Raw genomic sequence first — 14,994 nt, forward strand, 5'->3', positions numbered from 1 at the left:
ATGGAAACCCTTGCGTCAATGTTCTGTCTATTTCTTCTTAGTAACGAGACGTGCACACACGGTGCACCACAGTGCGGCTCTGCAGATCCCTTGCGAATAGAAATTAAATTAAGTGCCCGTCAGAGGGGCGGCCGTCCATGTCTACTTCGTCCTCTCATGTCTCGCAATGGCAAATGGAGTAAATGCCATAATAACATGGGAAAGGAGGAAAAACAATTGATGGAACTGATGCCATAAGCCAGAGACACTGGCAAACGCTCAGCCAAAAATTACCAGAAGAATTTACCACACGGGCGTCAAGTGAAAGCACTGTGATAAAACAAAAACAAAACTCTACGAAAACATGTTTATTGTTCATCACGCACAAAACATTTAAGAGTCCCTTTTCTCCCCCTTCCCATCTCTGGCCTCCCATTGTAAGTATGTATGTATGTATGTATGTGTGTGTGTGTGTGTATGTATGTATGTATGTATTTATGTATGTAAATATGTATGTGTGTATGTATGTATGCATTAATCTATGTGTGTATGTGTGTATGTATGTATGTATTAATCTATGTGTGTATGTGTATATGTATGTGTGTATGTATGTATGTGTGTATGTATGTATGTGTGTATGTATGTGTGTGTGTGTATGTGTATATGTATGTATGAATCTATGTATGTGTGTATGTATGTGTGTGTGTGTGTATGTATGTATGTATGTACGTACGTGGGGAGACAAAGGGCAGCGTTAACAAACAGCACAGAAGGAACCTGTCTACAGCAGTGTAGAGGAGCAGGCATGTCAGAAGCCCTGCTTTAGATGTCCCTAGTAATTATCACTGATGATGGCAATGACAGCTTTTACATTCTGTAACTTTTTAGACTGAAAATTTCCAGAAATGTCCACCTTCTATACCTCTGTACTTTGTAATTGTTCAATTTCTACTTGTGCTGCCAGGATGGCTCAGGGGGTAAAGGTGCTGGCTGCCAAGCTTGACAACTGGAGTTAGATTTCCAAGACACACATAGTAGAAGAGGAGACCAACCTCGTTGCCCTCTGACCTCCACACATGCACCCTGACATCCATGCATGTGTGTGCTCAGAGGCACACACACACACACACACACACACACACACACACACACAAACACACACACACAATATGAAATAATAATTTAAAAAGAAATTATGTCAAATAATGATTTGATCAGGTTACTGATCATGGAGCAAAATGCTTTAAGAAATCAGAAGATCAAATTCTATTGACGCTCCTAGACCCAGTCAAGGGTATGAAGAGAATACAGCGCTTTATGAAGACAAGCTCTTCTCAATAAATGAATGGGAACAGTTTTACAATATCACTGTCAATTTCATGAGAGCCTTGGGAAGAAGGATAGTGTATAAACCACATGAATTTTATACTCTAAAACGAAAGCAGTGATTAAGGTCTGTTCATATACTAAATTGTTCTGTGGCCAGCAAGTTATCATTTAACCAGAGTAGCTGACATTTGGCAAATTTACCATCTCTGAACTATTGTGTACATTTAAAGCTTCTATTCTGTTATGATTATGACTTTGTTTTACTCACAGACTGTATCAAGGATGACACAGTCTTTCTTAATATTTTCTTCTCCTCCTTCCTTCTTCATATTTTATTTTTCAAGACAGGGATTTTCTTTGTGCTGACCTGGCTGACCTGGCACTGACTCTGTAGCCCAGGCTGGCCTCAAACTCTACATCTGTCTCCCAAGTGCTGGGGGCATTAAAAGTGTATGCAGCACAGCCCAGCTAAGAAGTTCATTTTTAAAAATTGAAACCAGAAGGGCAGCGGTGGCGCACACCTCTCATGCCCCCAGCACAAGGCAGAGGCAAGTGGCTCTCTATGAGTCCGAGGCCAGCCTGGTCTACAAATCAAGTTCCAGGACGGCCAGGGCTATGCAGAGAAACCCTTTAGAATTTACTCAAGTGAGTGGGAACGTTGGAAAGGCATGGAAAAAACAAGCCCTCTTTCGTGAGATACAGGGGGGACCAGAGAAACCCTTCCCCGATTGTCCTATACTAAGATTTTAACAGGGAGAGCCGACTGCAGTATTAGCATCAGACAAAGAAACCAGTCCAAATGTACTGCTGCATTTCAACCCTCCTGTAGGGTCCAGAAAGATGGCTGTGACATCCTGGACAAACCTCTTCCCTGTCACCACAGCCAGTGTGTGCTGACCTCACGAGGTACAAACCTGTGACAGGGCTGTGTGGCTTTCCTATGACGTGGCCAATGCACTCATTCATCAAGGCTTGCAAACTCTGGAAACAAAGGAAAATCGGAAGAAAAAAGGAAGTCTTAGTTCTTTCTATAAGTGGCACACTAGGCTCAGTTTATTTGACCTTACGTATTTCCTGTTAGTTTAAAAGGCAGAAGATACAAGGATAAAGTGGATTCAAGATAAATATCATTTAAACGCTATGTGATACATCCCACTTTCATAAGTAAAAGCAACTCGGCAGCCTGTTCCCCCATGAAATAACGGCGCCAACAAGCAGAGAGCAAGTGTCTCCATAATCAAAGGGAACCCACATCTGTGCAGGGGCATGGCCATCTGATGCGACTGCTCAGAACAATGACAGCCTATGGTACTGGTCCTGCACTCTGACGATGGCACTGAGGGCAAATAGTCAACCCAGCTCTTCAGTAACTTCTGAAAGGCAGCCCCTGAGCTGGCAGTTTATAAAATGCAGGCACCAGCATCTACTTCGGAAGTGTGAGGGTGGAGAATCCACCAGTCAGCTGCGCACAGCTGTAAAAACACAAGAACCCTGGAAACCTTGCCCCATTTTAAAGGGGTATTCAAAGGCTCAGCATCCTCGTGGTAATGTGAGCACATGCACCGACTCCACAGAAAACACCCCACGCAGATGGAAGGGACCAACAGAAAAGTTTATAGTATGTCCTACCAGGAAGTCATCTTCGGGTAACGCTGAAATAAACGCAGGCTCAATGGCTTGTAGGAAATCAAATCCTTGAGTGGCCCACCTGTCACATGAAAACATTCAGCAGTCACACAGTAGCTGGGGAGATGCTGGAGACCACACAATACTAAAGTCAGTGCAAAAGTAATTGGAAATTTACTATCTAGGACAAACGCTTGGAATGTGAAGTGGGAGGGGGCAGAGGGCACACCCAATCATCTGTCAGCCTGTCACCCCAGATTCTAACTCTGCAGTGCACATGTCTGCGCTGTTCCGACTCAGAAGGGGCTTCCCAGTGTCCCCTGTCTGCTCATACGGAGTGACTGGCCACATTTCACTCCCATGCTCAGGGACCACTTTCTGCAGAGTTACAGATGGGGACAATTCACACACGTCTCTGCAGGTCCCTCTCAGCAGGCAGGCCGTTTAGGACATATTAAAGTTTACCTCTATGACTAGTCACAAGCTTCATATACACATACCACCATTTAAAAAGTACTGACTACAACTGAGTTGTAATGAATGACCTTGTTGTATAATTTCACATGGCCCAAACAAACAAAATATCGCAAGCCCCACACACCTCCTGTAAAAACCAAGTGTGCAATACCACCAGCCCCACAGGCCCCTGAAACCCGTGTGTGCAATACCACCAGCCCCACACGCCCCTGTAAACCCGTGTGTGCAATACCACCAGCCCCACAGGCCCCTGTAAAAACCGAGTGTGCAGTACCGCCAGCCCCACACGCCCCTGTAACCGAGTGTGCAGTACCGCCAGGCCCACACACCCCTGTAACTGAGTGTGCAGTACCGCCAGCCCCACACACCCCTGTACCCGAGTGTGCAGTACCGCCAGCCCCACACACCCCGCCCCAGCCCACACACCCCTGTAACTGAGTGTGCAGTACCGCCAGGCCCACACGCCCCTGTAACCGAGTGTGCAGTACCGCCAGCTCACACGCCCCTGTACCCGAGGTGCTGCTCAGTTCTTACCTGGGTCTTGTGCCCCGGCCACTCTCACATTTGGTGAGGACGTAATTCATCCATTTTTGGGCAAAGCTTATGTATTTATCTCCTATTTTCTGTCTGAACTCTCCAGACATCAAACGAACAACTTCTTTATGATACTGTAAGAAGATTTCATGTGTATCAAAATTAACCAAACCATTCTAGAAGTAGCTGTACACAATGCTGTATCTGCCTAAAAAGTCCTTTTCTAAAAATGAACAGCAAAATCTAATTAGTACATATACTTTGGATAACCCATAGAATTACAGAATACAAACAGACACAAAATATCGTTTGGGCAGTACTTTTTTAGTGTTTAAGAATGTACGTTTATGATATTAAATACTCTTAAAGTTCTGAAATATAGTAGATAGCTGTGAGTAGAAAGTTCTGAAATATAGTAGATAGCTGTGGGCAACATGTGACAGTTGAAAAGGAAGCTGACATTTTGGACACTTCCCAGCAGTGTAAGGTGACATTTCTGACCATGCGCCCGCCAATTAACATCAATGGAAGACTTGCCCGTTGTAGAGAGTCTACGATGCCTCTTACAACCCACAAGCAACTTCTGGACTGTGTGGCGTTCCCTGGCGTCTGGTACCTACCTCGAACCCAAAGTTGTACCCCTGAATCATTGCTTCTCGGTAGTACTGCTGCAGCGTGGCGGACTCGGGCTCATCCACCTCAGCATCAAACTGCAGTGTAAACATGCGGTCCACCCGGTCAATGGCATCACTCACTCTGTTGCACAGCTCAAGGGCGTCATTCTAAAGAGTTCAAAGCACAGTTGGCGCAGGGACAGACCACTGAGGCACTTCAAGCATGATGGAGAGGCCCTCTCTTCACCAGCGCGTGTCTGAGGTACTCCTTAACACCTTACAGAACGCCAGGTGAGAGAGAACTAGCCGCACAACGCGGCTGTACCTAAGTGCACTGCGGTCTCTGAATAGGCACTGATGTCACGGGCTTTTCTGTGCATCAACCAACTTTTCTGTGCATCGGCACAACAGGAGGAGGAGGTAGGGTCTACTGCCCCCTGGTGGGGAGAGATGTCCTTCCATCCCAAACAACAGAAGACACCACTATCACCCCACACACAAGGAAACTCCTGCCTCCACCCCACACCGCAGGAGAGACCCCCTACCCCTCCATACAACAAAGAATCACTGGCCCCAGCGCCAACAGGGTAGGGGCTGAGAAACCGACAGTAATTTAAGCTCTTGGTATGGGCGGTATCACCCTGGCTCCCTCTTTCCACCCATCTCCCACCCTTGTGCACTGGGAGTCATGGCCCACATTCCACTGCAAAGCATTCTTCAGAAAACTTCCAAACCCTCCGAGGCTTGGGAAATAAAGTCTGGTGTTGTTCAACAAGCCAGCCTGTGCTGCTGACCTTCTGTCACCAGCTTTAGCTCCTACAATATTATGCTCCTCGTTTTTATGTACAGGTCAAAGCAGACGCTCCGTCAGCAGACCCATAACCTTGATCCACCGACGTCGGTGCCCAAACGCCTCTTTTGTTGGTTGCTCCCCATCCTTCCTGTTTTGAAACTCTCCGGGGAGCTATGCTACCATAATGTGATTCCCAGATGCTACAAGGAGGTGCTGACCTATGACCTCTCAGTGTGACAGTTTGTGCCCCAGAGCCAGTATACTCAAACGCAAGTAAAATCCACACTTCACAACAACTCATGCTCTCCACAGAGTGCCTTGGCTTCAACTAAAGGAAAAGACACCAGTTCCCTCGCCCTGGTATTAGGGTAAGAGATTTATCCATAAATAAAACGAACTGGATTGGCAGAAGAAAACCAGACGTTCACTGAACGACTTATACTTCCCGGGAGCCTCCAAGAGGCCACAGCTCTGTGACTGCGAAGGCTTCACTGACAATGGGGGAGGAGGGACACAGGGCCTCAGAAGGAAGCACCAAACAACACAGTGTGAAAACAGACCGGGAAGCTGCAAAGCTGCCAGGCTCTCTCTCCTGCCTGCCTGCCCGCCCGCTCGCCCGCCCGCCCGCCTGCCTGCCTGCCCACAACTTGGCTGAGTCATGTGTTAAACAACACGACAAACACACTTAGACCAGGCATTATCAATAAGGGACACCTGTAGCAAATACTGGACAGTGCTAAAGGCCAGAGGAACTTACAGAACAAGACACCTCCATCCCAATCTCACCTCTGCTAAACAGCCAACCCTGCCTGAGAGCTACACAAGGTCAGGGGACCCTCGCTCTCCATCCTTCCCAGTCCCACAGTCGGGGAGAACGCTGAAGAAATGTTTCACGTATGCATGCGCACATATGTGCATAGGAAGAACGGCGGCCACACTCACAGCCCTCAAATGATCACCGCACACCACGTGACGTCCCGCAGCATTACACCCAGAGGCAAGCACCATCCATACCTTGAGCTGCTGCAAAGCTTTGGCGATGACGGGCTGACTGGAAGTCTGCTCATGGCGGAGAGTCATCAGTCCCTCAATGGACTGCTGGAAGGCTTTTCTCTGAATTACGAGATGAGCAGACTCCATGACAACCAGGAGAAGATTGTCCACCTGGGAGGAAAACCAAACACCTGAGAACAGATCAGACCAGTGACCGCTGTCCCTCTCTTGCAGCCGTCACCCTCAAACGGTACCGCCCTCAAGACTACCATGCTACCGCTAGCCACCTGACCGAGACCAGCTGCCGGCACAGCTCCCACAGGCCAGGGCAGCAAACACTAGTGGCCTGGCCCTCAGCAAAGGGAAGAGAACCCCCACAGTCCACTGGGAAAGGGCGTGGGCGAGCATGGGTTGCATGTGTTGGAGCAGCCATGGAGATGGAAAACGCAGGGATGCCAGCCCTGGAATCAATCACTCCAGCATCGAGGCTGTGTGAGTTTAACCTTTAAGAGACTGGGAGTCACCGCAGTATTCAGGATAGAAAGATCTGCACGTTGACATGCTCGCTCTCCAACAAACCACAAGCTTGCTGGAGAACTGGGGGACAGAAAGGGGCTTGAAGCAGGAAATCTGTATACAAACAGGGAAGACAGCTGTTCAGCAAAGGCAACAGCGCCTGAGCTGTGGCAGCGGCCCTGGGGACACCAGACAGATCACGTGCTGAGCGCTCGTCTGGCTGCCAGGCGGGTGTCAGCCGGAGATGTGGGAGGACACGTTTACAGGCATTCGCTACCACACTTCTGATTTAAACCAGCCAACGTGCACCAGAGAGAGAGTGCGGGGTGGAGGAGACCGTGGCTGGTCCAGCAGCGCTCCAGGTGCACGTGAACACCAGCCTTCCCCGCCCCTGAGCGGGGCACAGGTGAGGCGGTCATCAGTGTCTCAGAACCTGCTCGGGACCCTCGAGGTGCCCTCCACTATACAAGTGAGAACTGCTGCAGTCCTTCAGGGGCACCCTGGGACTGGCTGTCTAGAATCATGGCTCATCAATGCAATGACACCTTTTAAATGTAACTCACTGAGCACTAAAAGGTAAAAAGCAAGCACACAGATTATTTCAGACATCCAGTATAAGCTGACACACTTAAACTTGCGGGACACTCCTGGTATAATCATGCTAACGATTCATGTCGTGAGCCATTTGGGGGAGCACACACTTCAGATCACTAGGGGTGATGTCTAGAAGCCGCCACAGTGCCTCAGTCCGTTTCATAAAAGCATTCTGAGCATCACAACCGAAGGGCACCATCACTCACCTGCATGCTTCTCAGGGTATCAACAGTTTCCACCTGGGGCACAATTCTGACAGCCCGTGAGTCCCAGGTGGCCCATCCATCTTCCGAGTCACAGGCTCGGTCCCCGTGCTTGGTCAGAAGCAGAAAGGCATCAATGAAGACTTCGTCTGGATCTTTTGAGCAGTCCTTTCCCGTGGCAGCATTGAGTAACTGCAGAATAATTCTCTTCTCCTCCGCAAGGCTGTCGGGGACAAACACGTGCAAATTCTCTAGCCCGGGAATCTGTACCTGGAAAGCAAAAAACCCAGTCTCAAACAAAGAAATACGAGATTGAAAACAGCCAGGCAGAGGCACACGTCTGCATTCCTAGCACTCAGAAGGCATGGGCTATCTAGGGAATTAATTCAGGGCCGGCCTAGGGGTCTGGGGGCAGGAGTGGATAGACTCCTGTGTGGGAGAGGCATCTGTGCCGACAGCAAGCTGAACTGTAAGTGGTTCAGCTATGGGAGGGTCAAGGCAGAAGGGAGAGGGGCTGGGCAGGGACTGGGGACAGTGTGGAAGTTTCTCCAGATATAGGGCACTACTTCACTGTCCCACATCCAACACCTCATTCTTCAGGAGGGAAGAACTGTCAGTGCTAGGTTCCGGAAGGTGAGGCAATCAATGTCATGTCAGGGGTATGCCACACCCCTGGGTTGGTTGGTTTAATGCCTACTTGGCACAGGCTGGAGTCATCTGAGAGCAGGGAGCCTCAGCTTAGAAAACACCTCTGTAATGTCATGCTGCAGGCAAGCCTGTATGGCATTTTCTTAATTAGTGATTGACGGGGACAGCCCAGCCCACTGTGGGTGGGGCCATCCCTAGGCTCACGCATGTGGGTTTTTGTAAGAAAGCAGGCTGAGGTGGAGCAAGCCACAGGAGCAAGCCGGTAAGCTGCACCCCTCCATGGCCTCTGCAGCAGCTCCCACCTATAGATTCCTGCCCTGTTTGAGTTCCTGTCCTGGCCTCCGACAGAGATGAAAGGTGATTTGGAGCCATATAAACCCTTTCCTCCCCAAGTTGCTTTGGTCATAGTGATTTATCACAATAACAGAAACCTGGGCTTGGCATAGTTACCAATGACATGTCATATGCAGATCCCAAAGTGATAAATCTCAAACTTAAAAGAGGTGTAAAGATGGGCCCAAGAAGTAACTATGATGACAACTAGGACGCATTGCCAAAGATTCACAGAGACCTTCAGGCAAACACTACAGTCAACACAACAGTCAACTACTGTTTATATCCACTATTGTAGTCACTACTTTAAATACGCACAACTACGTTAACAATCAGTAGACACTGTGGTTGGTTCTTCCTCTATATTTATAAGAAGGTTGTTGTAAGTATGAGGCAGTGTGTTACCCTGAACATGTCCAGTCAGTGTGCGGGCCCCACAGCCTCTTTAGAATGGAGGAGACCAAGGGCTCCGGGAACACCATGGGACTCACCTTAACATACTGCTTTGCTCTCAGGACGTCCAGGAGCTCTTGGACTGAGGCAGACAGTACAAATTCTGCGGCTATTTCCAGGTCCTAGGATCACACAAGACAAGTCTCTTAGGATCAGCGTTAAGGTCAAAATGAGAGACGGGCAGCAGTCAGCCGGTGGACTCACCTTCCTCAGCATTTTGGCAAAGCCCAGGGCCTTGGAGGCCCTCTCCCGCGCCTCGTGGAAGAGCTCCTTGAGGGCTCGGCTCATCTCTATGACAGACCTCCTGCCAGGGGCGAAGCTCCGTTAGTTCAGACCGGGCACCAGAGCTCAAGCGCAGCCAGTAACAAACATGCAGCAAATTTCAAATCACAGCAACAAAAAGCACCCGCAGACTTCGTCAATGGGAATAAGCAGTTACTGAGACTGTGACCAGAGTACTGGGAGCTCGCTCGATCCTCCGGCTTTGGCAGAAAGTACTTGAGTATTTCATGCACACAGGGGAACAGCAAATAGCCCTCCAGTCGCAGTATGTTTAATCTTCTAGACATTGCTACGACACGTTCTTAGAGTTTAAGAGCTTGTAATAATTGGAAAGGAATACACACCCGGTGTAGCGAGAACAGCTAGTCCCCCTAGGGCCACCTGGCAGCTCATGCTCACTTGTGTGGCACGGTGCTGCCATGGCAGCTGGTCACGGGCAGGACACCATGGAGCAGGCCTCCGAGGCCCCTCCACATCCCTGGCATATGAGGGGAGCCGTGGCCTAGCTCCCTGCCTCCATTTTACAAGTCTCACTCAGAATTTACATTTATAAACACAAAGGCTGGCTGGGTGGCTTGGCCATCAGTGTTTTACCAGCTCAGAGCCTCGGTGGGGATGGGGACGTCTACATCTAGATGTTCTGAAACTCAACTGCTCTTCACCAGGTTTAGGTCAGTAAGGAAAATGCCTCAGCCATACAGACCAACAGCAATGCACCTGGTAGACAGATGGCCACAAGATGGTTCTATGTGCAACACCTTCACACACACACACACACACACACACACACACACACACACACACACACACACTGTCTCTCTCTCTAGATGGGTGCAATTTCAACGGTTCAGCGGCATCTGCATGACACTGAAGGGAATCAATTCCACAGTGAGCCCTGGCTCATGCATTTACCCAAATGTTTAACAGAAGGGATAAGCCAAGCATCAACAATAGAAATGTCCAAAGGGCATTAGAAGGTAGCAACGCTACGGGACAAAAGGGTACCCTGAAAGGCGCTCTAGGAAAACATGGCTGCAGAGGGTTGCTATAGCTACTTTCCGTTAGTATCCACTTCCACTATTTTCATCGTGGTTGGCTCTGAAGTCCTTTCCATGTAAAGACCACTGACTCCCCCTCCTCACGCCATCCGTGCCCCCACACCCCCGGGGTCCATCACAGTCCAGTCGGAACAGACATGTCTGGAAGCACACGGGGAAGTGAGGGACAGACAGACAGCCAGGGTGACGCCACCTTAGCTCGTCGGCAGCGCCGTTGTCATCGGGACCGGTGCACAGCTCCGCACAGCTCTCCTGCAGGCCAGATTCCAGAAAGCTCCCCGTGGATTTCAGCAGCATACCTGCAATGTCACTGGGGGGACAGGGACAGACAGCAAAGCAGAGGGGAGTCAGCTGTCGCCGCAACAGTTACAAATCAACACGAGTTCTCTCTTAGCACACGACAGACGAGAAACACAGAAACCTAGATGATAGCGCACCTCGCCTCTGTTCTACTACACGACACGGAGTGTAACCCCTGCTGGTAAACTGTACGCAGTAGTTGCGTGAACCCACAATGTTATTGCCGAAATGTCCAAGTATAAAATGCCTCGGAGCACCCAAAGGACAGGCAGCGAAAAGCAAACCCCTGAGACACGGCAGGTCTGAAACTTCCCCTTGGGGTTAGCTCTTACAGCTGCTGCACTTTCTCCAGTATTCACGAAGAGCCAAGCACACAGAGCGAGGCAAACACTGTGCTAGCCCCTCGCCAGCAGTGCCCTCCCCAGAAGATGACAAAACCGTCCCCACACGGGGGCAAACCACCCAGGTGAGACCCTGTGGACCCAGGCAGGGACCTGCGACTGCTCATAACTGACACGTGTGTACAAGGGGGGGGGGCGGTATCCCTGAGCACAAAGGCTCCTACCAGAAAAGCTTCCCGGCCTGCGCTTCTCCCCCTCGGATGTAGTGAGTTATTTCTTTGGTGAAGTTCCATTCCTCTTCTAACAGGTTTTTCAAGCTGTGGGAAGCCTGAGGTAACTGCTGCAGCATTTGGATCCAGCTTCTCATGTAATCAAAATACACCTTAAACCAGAAATACAGACGACACGTCTCAGAGAACCCAGCCACTCAGACCTTGGCCTATTGCATACCACACAATACAAACTGGAGACCGGGACACAGGGACCATGGAAAGCACGGCATGCTGGGGCGCTAGGCCACAGCCAACTGGTGCGTGAGTCGTCAGCAACAAGGGCCACCACCTTTCAGACTCAGTCACAAAACACAGGGGAGCGCAGCGAGGTGAGAACTAGCCCCGAAGAGCGCTTATCACGAGCGTAAGCAAGGTTCCTTTGAGAGGGGAGCCTTTGATTTTGCTTGTTACTTATTCTAGCTGGACAGGGTCATCAGCACGTCCCACGGACCCCTTCTTGATGTCCAAATTCGTGGCATGAATTTTCCAAGGCTTCTAACGTACAAATCATGGCACACGGCCAAAATGCCCGGTGACCGACCCGAGGTTGAGACTATACACGCTCTCTCCCTCCTCGGTTCCCACTTCGTTTCCCTATTGCTGTGTGAAGGTTGGCAGAATCTATAGACACACGGGTAATGGGACCCTGGCACCCCTGTGGAGGATTCTAGACTATGTCCCCTGTGGAGGATTGCCTGGTTGGCGTTAACTGAGGCAGGGTGACCACGGTAGTGCCATCCCTGGCTGGGACCCTGACGGCGTAAATGGAGGAGGAGAGCTGAGTGGATGCGTGCACTCTCTGCTTTCTGCTTCTGCTCTGTGAACATGAAGTGGCCAGCGGCCTCATGCCCCTGCCATCTCGGCATTCCAGCCATGAGGGCTGTACCTGTGGCCTGCGAGCCACAAAATCCCTTTCTCTCTTAAATGTTCCACTGACAAGCAGCTTCCTCTCAACAGGCTCTGGAAGGAAGGCGTTTTCTGATCCAATGATGAGCTGACCGAGGAGAAAATATCTGGGCCTTGCGCTCTGCATCAGAACCGTGAAGAGACCACTCCACCTTCCCACGCGCGATGTGATACCGCCATGAAGAAGTGGATGGCAGCCTTGATGCCGACTCCCAAGTACTCCCCACACCGTCACAGCAAGGTGACCTTCTGCCTTCCCCCTCTCCTTCCCTTCCCCCCGCTCCTCCATTTGAGGCAGTTTTGCTATGTAGCCTGGGCTAGATTTGACCTCATGCTCCTCCTGCCTTAGCCTCTGGCTGAGGTCGAATACCACACCTGAACAACTTCCTGTCCACTCTGAAGTTTATGGGATCCTTTATTCCTGAGTCCCATGGTTCTGGAGGGGGATGTCATCCACTGGCGTAAGGACAAACTGCCCCGCCCCCACTGCACATGGCCGACAACCCCTCTCTTACCATCAGCATCTTCTGCAGGTCCTCCTCAAAGGCATCCATGTTGCAGTCGGTCTCCTCCAGGCCGTGCAGAGCCTCCTGCAGCATGAACTGGTAGTACTGCTTCATCAGCAACCCCCCCTTCAGGACCTCTTTGCACTCGCGCACTAGCTGCAAGGGAGCACACACGAGACACGGCCGTCACCCGCACACCCCGCACACCCCGGCCAGTCCTCACAAACGCCCCCGCCCTGACTCCTCAGGGGCTGGCTGTGTGTGACAACTGGGCCATCTGTAGCACAGGAGCACACACACACACGGAGAAGAGTCACGCAGCAGCCACCGCTCAGCTGGAATGCACCCCACAAGTAAATCCACAGTGAGAACAAAGCTCACGTAATCAGGCCACTTTTACCAGCGTACACTGTAAGACACCAGGCAGAAGAGGAAAAAACTCACAAAACAGGAATTTTAACCAAAACCAAGATTTAAACGACAAACCACAGAAAACGTGTCGGCTTCTGCAGGGTGTGGCTTCACTTACTACCAAAAGCTGCAAATCAGAACTCAAAGACGGCAGTAACTGCAGTACACTGGGGTGGCAGGTGGAGTGTGGTGGGGGAAGAAGGCAGGGGTGAGGTAACCTAGAAAGCCCCAGGCACTGAGGACAGACCTACCGTCAGTCACACTGATTTGCAGAGGCAGCAGTCACCCAAGAGTCCAGGGCAGTGGCTTGGAAGCAAAGGCTGCAGCTTTCCAGACTACGATGGGCAATGCACTACTCACGGCTACACTTGTGGCCCAAGAAATAACGAGAGATGCAAAGGAGACTGGCGTGCACACGCATGTATGCGTGTGTGCATGTGTGCGTGCGTGCGTGCGTGCGTGCGTGCGTGTACCTGGAGAGTACTGCGGCCATTTAACGTCTTGTTTTGATAGAGTATTTGAAGAAAAGTGGGAAGACTTACATGTGTGTGCATGAACACACATGTACAATACACACACACCAACTCTCTTTCTTACTGGTCGGTGTAGCAAGTGTATGTGTGCAGGGAAGCTGAATGGAAACACACATGCTCTATGGCCATCTCTTGGGTGCCAGGAGAATGGGAACTACTTTTAATTTGTGTTCTTTTCTGTTTTCTTCAATTTCTCTAAAACAAGAACTAGGTTGACTGTATAGACAGAAGCCCTTAAATGTTTTTAAAATAACTTTAGCTACAAGACAAATCTCCTAAAAGTGTCTGTGCCTACTTTTCTGTATTAAATGGCATGTAGGTATTTACTACTGACTCTCGAGTCTTCATAGCGGAAAGTTTCTTTTCTGTTTTCCCTGAAATAGCACATCAGTCCTAGGACTGTTGGCCACGGACATGCTTTCACATAAATTGCCCCGTTAGCGAAGTAGACTCCACCCTGTCGGACAGGGTTGTATCTCAAGTGTCTGAGGGGGGGCGGAGATAGGGATTTCACTAGCATGGCTAGGCTGCCCACTGTAGCACACAGAACAAGACAGAGCTATGGCCAGATAGCCCACAGGGTGGAGGGAGCAGGGCTGATGTGGAAGAGCTCTGGCTGGTGCAGAGTGTCACCTGGAGGGGCAAGTGGCATGGGCCTACTCCCAAATGACCTCATTAGTCACCCTAGTCCACACTGACCAGACAGACAGACAGACAGACAGACAGACAGACAGACACACCTTTTCTGTGACCCCAATCACCTGTCTTATAATTCACAGAGCCACACAGCCCTTCAGCCTCTGTCGAGCAGGTGGCTGTGAGGACTTGAAAGACTATCTTATACACTCCATGTTGACATGCTACCAGCACAAAGCCGAAAAGATACTCTCCTCAGCCTTCACTCTGTGCAATGAAACTGTTTCCAGTCACCCTGATGCTGCCCCTGAGACACAACCCCACACACAGAGCCCACCCTGAAACTCCAGCTCAGAAGGAAGAATCTCCATGGCTGCTTAGGTAAGCACGGAGACCAGATTATCTCCAGAGAGTTTCCTATCGACACAAACTTCCAACACAATATTCCATATGGACTTAAGCCGCCTTCTAGGGATAAATGTTCATTTCAAAGATGCAGATGCAGGTGTCACCTGGGATGTTAAGGTCCCGGGTCTCATCTCAAGTACCACCAAAGATAAATTTTTTGGTTTTGTTTTGTTTTGTTTTTTGAGACAGGGTTTCTCTGTATTTCTTTAGAGCCTGTCCTGGAACTCCCTCTGTAGACCAGGCTGGCCT

The 14,994-nt window shown here is 50.1% G+C and overlaps 1 protein-coding gene across 1 annotated transcript in view; it reads right to left on the bottom strand.

Moving 5' to 3' along the window:
• Map3k4 (mitogen-activated protein kinase kinase kinase 4) overlaps positions 1–14,994 on the bottom strand; it is an 81,963-nt gene that overhangs the window by 17,886 nt on the left and 49,083 nt on the right. The window contains exons 5-15 of the mRNA XM_051206125.1: positions 12,767–12,913; positions 11,298–11,455; positions 10,626–10,742; positions 9,297–9,396; positions 9,131–9,214; positions 7,662–7,928; positions 6,367–6,516; positions 4,566–4,727; positions 3,946–4,079; positions 2,938–3,016; positions 2,223–2,289 (exon numbers count right to left, since the gene is read on the bottom strand). Coding sequence (XP_051062082.1) covers positions 2,223–2,289; positions 2,938–3,016; positions 3,946–4,079; positions 4,566–4,727; positions 6,367–6,516; positions 7,662–7,928; positions 9,131–9,214; positions 9,297–9,396; positions 10,626–10,742; positions 11,298–11,455; positions 12,767–12,913 — 1,465 coding nt within the window. The remainder of the gene's footprint in view (positions 1–2,222; positions 2,290–2,937; positions 3,017–3,945; positions 4,080–4,565; positions 4,728–6,366; positions 6,517–7,661; positions 7,929–9,130; positions 9,215–9,296; positions 9,397–10,625; positions 10,743–11,297; positions 11,456–12,766; positions 12,914–14,994) is intronic.

The sequence above is a fragment of the Phodopus roborovskii genome, unplaced genomic scaffold (genome assembly GCF_943737965.1).
Source record: "Phodopus roborovskii unplaced genomic scaffold, PHOROB, whole genome shotgun sequence".
Classification (NCBI taxonomy): Eukaryota; Metazoa; Chordata; class Mammalia; order Rodentia; family Cricetidae; genus Phodopus; species Phodopus roborovskii.